At 40.9% G+C, this 3,984-nt stretch overlaps 1 protein-coding gene across 1 annotated transcript; it reads right to left on the reverse strand.

Moving 5' to 3' along the window:
* Positions 1-670: 670 nt before the first annotated feature.
* LOC137807606 (iron-sulfur cluster assembly SufBD family protein ABCI8, chloroplastic) lies at positions 671-3,443 on the reverse strand. Its single transcript, XM_068608326.1, has 2 exons — positions 1,815-3,443; positions 671-1,142 (listed from the first exon to the last, which is right to left on the reverse strand). Exons 1-2 carry the CDS (start codon positions 3,210-3,212, stop codon positions 924-926), a joined length of 1,617 nt encoding a protein of 538 aa, XP_068464427.1. The 5' UTR covers positions 3,213-3,443; the 3' UTR covers positions 671-923.
* Between the last annotated feature and the right edge of the window lie 541 nt (positions 3,444-3,984).

Here is a 3,984-nt window from a genome sequence, read left to right on the forward strand (position 1 = left end):
CTGAAAAAGAAGCACCAACCTAACTAGGATTCGTATTTCAACCTAACGAACAAAAACAAAAGGAAATGTTATCCTTACTTTTATAAGACATATTTTGTATAGTTTCTTCCCTAAAAATCTTGGGGCACTACAGTGCAAGTCTTTATGGCGACATTGATTGCACTTGTATAATTAAAATCAGATTTGACCACCGAAATTGGTTTCTTGTTATCTGTGTATGGAAACTATAATCTCTAGTATTTATCACTTTAAATACAGCAGTAAACATCCATTTTGATCTTCCAAAAAGATACCATTGTCATAACTCATCAGTTCGGTCCTTTAAAGATAAATACCCAGAAATTGTTCAACTAGATGTAAACAAATTGATAGTAAGGAGCATTTTTATGTTATTTATACTAGAATTTTGCTAACGCCAGAGGTGGCACCAATATTTTGATTTTACCATTGTATCATCTTGTTACCTATTTGTATTTGTGTATAATTTGTTAGAACTAGTTCTGATATTAAGGTTTGACAGAATTGCTGAACACTGGAACAGTCAGGCTCTGAAACTAGAAATAGATTACAAGGGATATTATTAACTTCTTATGGATATGTCTTTTCCTCGTTAAAGTAACTATGTACTACCAGTACCTTCTGAAGCCATGATACTAACAGATACTGTCAATACCTCTAAAACAATGAATTCCACTAAATAACTGGTAATCCAGAGTGAATCCACAAACAAAATAATAGGATTACAGTGATTACTTATTATTAAGGTTGAAAATTGGTAATGCTTGATCTTTTGTGGTACACTTGAAGACAACATCTATATACAGCATGTACACATCCTTCGGAATACAACACCTCTAAGACCTTGTACAACTTCAAGAACAAATGGCCCGTGCAAATTCCAAATAATATGCTTAACAAACTGTTTAACCTACTGAGCCCTCAAGCTTCAAGCTCATGAGTTGGTTCACCTCAGAACCAAATTCATCAGGAAGCTCATTAAAGACATCACGGCAAAATCCAGAGATCATTGCGGCCATTGCTTTTTCATAGTCTATTCCCCTTTGTTGAAAATAGAACAGTTGATCTTCTCCAATTTTGGATGTACTGGCTTCATGTTCAATTCTTGCCGTTGGATTTTTCACCTGCAAAATAATGGTGATTTCTTTAGCAAAAGAAAAGTATCACGGCAGACATGGAAACAGGGAGAAAATAAAGAAAGAAAAGAAAATGGGAAGTAATGCGGGTTAGGTGACGCAGGGAAACTGCATAATAATGCTTTTAAAAAGACAAGAATAACTCCAAAAAAAACCGATGACCTGTTGTTTGATATTCAAACCAACAACAAAGAGATACACCAAAACTCGGCTTACAAAACCTCTCTCTACTGTAATTTGATTATATCAAATCTCCGGCACATCCCTCTCATTGAGGATTCAACATTTTTTGAATGTGACATTTCACAAGACCATTAGTGTGGGTTCTGCTAACGGTATACGATGGATTGAACAACAATCTTAGTATAAACACTAATACCATCTAGGCCGAATCCTATCTTAAATTCTTAAGTCCAAAATAATGATTTCCTTAGTTCTAGACTAGTGTTTATCCTCTTGCATTCACCCCTTCCTATTATATGTAAAAAAAAAAACATTTTCTCTGATTCCAACCAACAGCTACAACAAAAGCCTATTCCAGTAGGTAAAGTCAGCTACATAAATCACAGAATACCACTTTGGTTATCAAAACAAAGTACCTAAAATCATTCCAGAAAGATAAACAAAACACACAAGAAAAGCAAAAAGGCCTGTACACACCTGGATGTAAGGATAGGTATTGGCAGCTGCATTGTCCCCAATAAGCATGGAGTCACACTGCGATGAGTTTCGCGCATTGTCCGCCTTGGAAAGAACCTGAACCAGCCCTCTATAACAGTTCCTGGAATGTCCAACCGATATACCCTTGGAGATAATCCTACTCCTTGTGTTCTTCCCTTTGTGTATCATCTTGGTTCCCGTATCAGCCTGCTGATAGTTATTCGTCAAAGCAACAGAATAAAACTCTCCAACGCTATCATCCCCCTCCAACACAACACTTGGATACTTCCACGTGATCGCAGAACCCGTCTCCACCTGCGTCCACGATATCTTCGACCGCGCCCCGTCACACACCCCTCTCTTCGTCACGAAATTGTAAACCCCACCTTTCCCGTTCTCATCCCCAGCGTACCAATTCTGCACCGTGGAGTACTTTATCTCCGCCCCCTCCCCACAGTACAACTCCACCACCGCCGCGTGGAGCTGGTTCCGGTCATAAGACGGCGCAGTGCACCCTTCCAGATACTCCACAGCGCTCCTGTCGTCGGCCACGATCAAAGTCCGCTCAAACTGCCCCGTTTCCAACGCGTTGATTCTGAAGTAGGTGGAGATCTGCATCGGGCACTTGGTGTCTTTGGGGATGTAGCAGAACGACCCGTCGCTGAAGACGGCGGAATTCAACGCGGCGTAGTAGTTGTCATCGGAGGGCACGACCCTTCCTAAGTACTTGCGGACTAACTCAGGGTACTCCTTAATGGCCTCGGAGATGGAGCAGAAGATGACGCCGGCCTTCTCGAGGGTTTTGCGGTGGGTGGTGGCGATGGAGACGCTGTCGAGGACGGCGTCGACGGCGACGTTGGCGAGACGCTTCTGCTCGTTGAGAGGAACGCCTAGCTTGTCAAAGTAGCGGAGGAGTTCGGGATCGGCTTCGTCGAGGGATTGCAGAGAGGGTTTCTTCTTGGGAGCGGAGTAGTAGCAGATATTCTGGAAATCGATTGGAGGGTAGGTGTTGTCGGACCAGGTAGGGAGTTTCATGGAGAGGAATTTCTCAAATGCCTTCAAGCGGAATTCCAGCATCCATTGCGGTTCCTCTTTGAGGGATGAGATAACACGGATGGTTTCTTTCGACAGGCCTTTGGGGATCGAGAAGGAGTCGATATCCACGCTGAATCCGAACTTCTTGTCGTAGTCGCGATTGCGGAGGATTTCGCGGATCTTCTCGTCGGAGGTTGTGGCGGTTGCGGCGGTCTCTTTAACCTCGGCGCGCACCGTGAAGTGGCGTGAAGGTTTTGGGGGTTTGATGTTTAGGGTTGGGGGGAGAATGAATTTGGGGTGGCGCGTGGGTTGCGGAGGTAAGGGAGAGAGGGAGAGGCCGTTGCAGCGGAGAAGAGAAGCCATGGATGAGGTTTCGTTTCGCACAGATAATCAAAGGAAATTTGGAATTTGCTTCCTTCCCTACTTGTGGGTATCGTGTGTCGTGTGTTCTCAGCGTGCGCTTTCCTTTTCCAAAATCATTATTTTCCATTTTCTAAAATCATAATTTTCCAATTTCCAAATTTTTTGCCATTCACTCTTTTTCTGTCTTGTGAGCGCCACGCATACAACTATAAGTGCTAGCCAAAGATTGTTATTTTTTTTATAATAGATATATTCAAAATTATACTAAAATGAGTTTTAATTGATCGATGGTTAAGGAATAGAGAAAATAATTCAAAATATCTATGTTACTATCATTTAGAAGCAGAAATTGCTTGTTCTTGTTGCAGACAACTTTTAGACAGTGGTCACATTTGAAACTCTATTTGGTCCATGGTTTCACCTTCTTTTGCCTTTTGCTGAATGATAAAGAAACAGTGAGTTATGAGTTTTGTTGCATTTTGAGCTATAAGTTTATTGGACATATTTAACCTTAATATTCTGAATGTATTTTTTTATCAGTCAGATCGGACGACCGAGTAAAATTACGTTTATAATAAACAAATGCATAGTAAAAAATCAATTCTAATAGTAAAGAATCAATTCTAACTGCTAAGTTAAAAACATTCTTCAAGATACACTCTTATAATATCAGGAAGTCATTACACACATTCTGAGGACCATTATATACGTTTTGGTGAACTGATTATCTAGTTCACATAAGTGAAAGTCCAAGTCAACCTATAAATAGAAT

The sequence above is a fragment of the Phaseolus vulgaris genome, chromosome 3 (genome assembly GCF_000499845.2).
Source record: "Phaseolus vulgaris cultivar G19833 chromosome 3, P. vulgaris v2.0, whole genome shotgun sequence".
In the NCBI taxonomy this organism is placed as follows: Eukaryota; Viridiplantae; Streptophyta; class Magnoliopsida; order Fabales; family Fabaceae; genus Phaseolus; species Phaseolus vulgaris.

What these genes read in the sequence shown, in the direction of transcription:
- LOC137807606 (XM_068608326.1), bottom strand. Translation starts at nt 3,212, where the DNA reads ATGGCTTCTCTTCTCCGCTGCAACGGCCTCTCCCTCTCTCCCTTACCT. An exon ending in ATACCTATCCTTACATCCAG is followed by an intron (nt 1,143 to 1,814) that starts GTGTGTACAGGC and finishes ATTATTTTGCAG; the next exon opens with GTGAAAAATCCAACGGCAAG.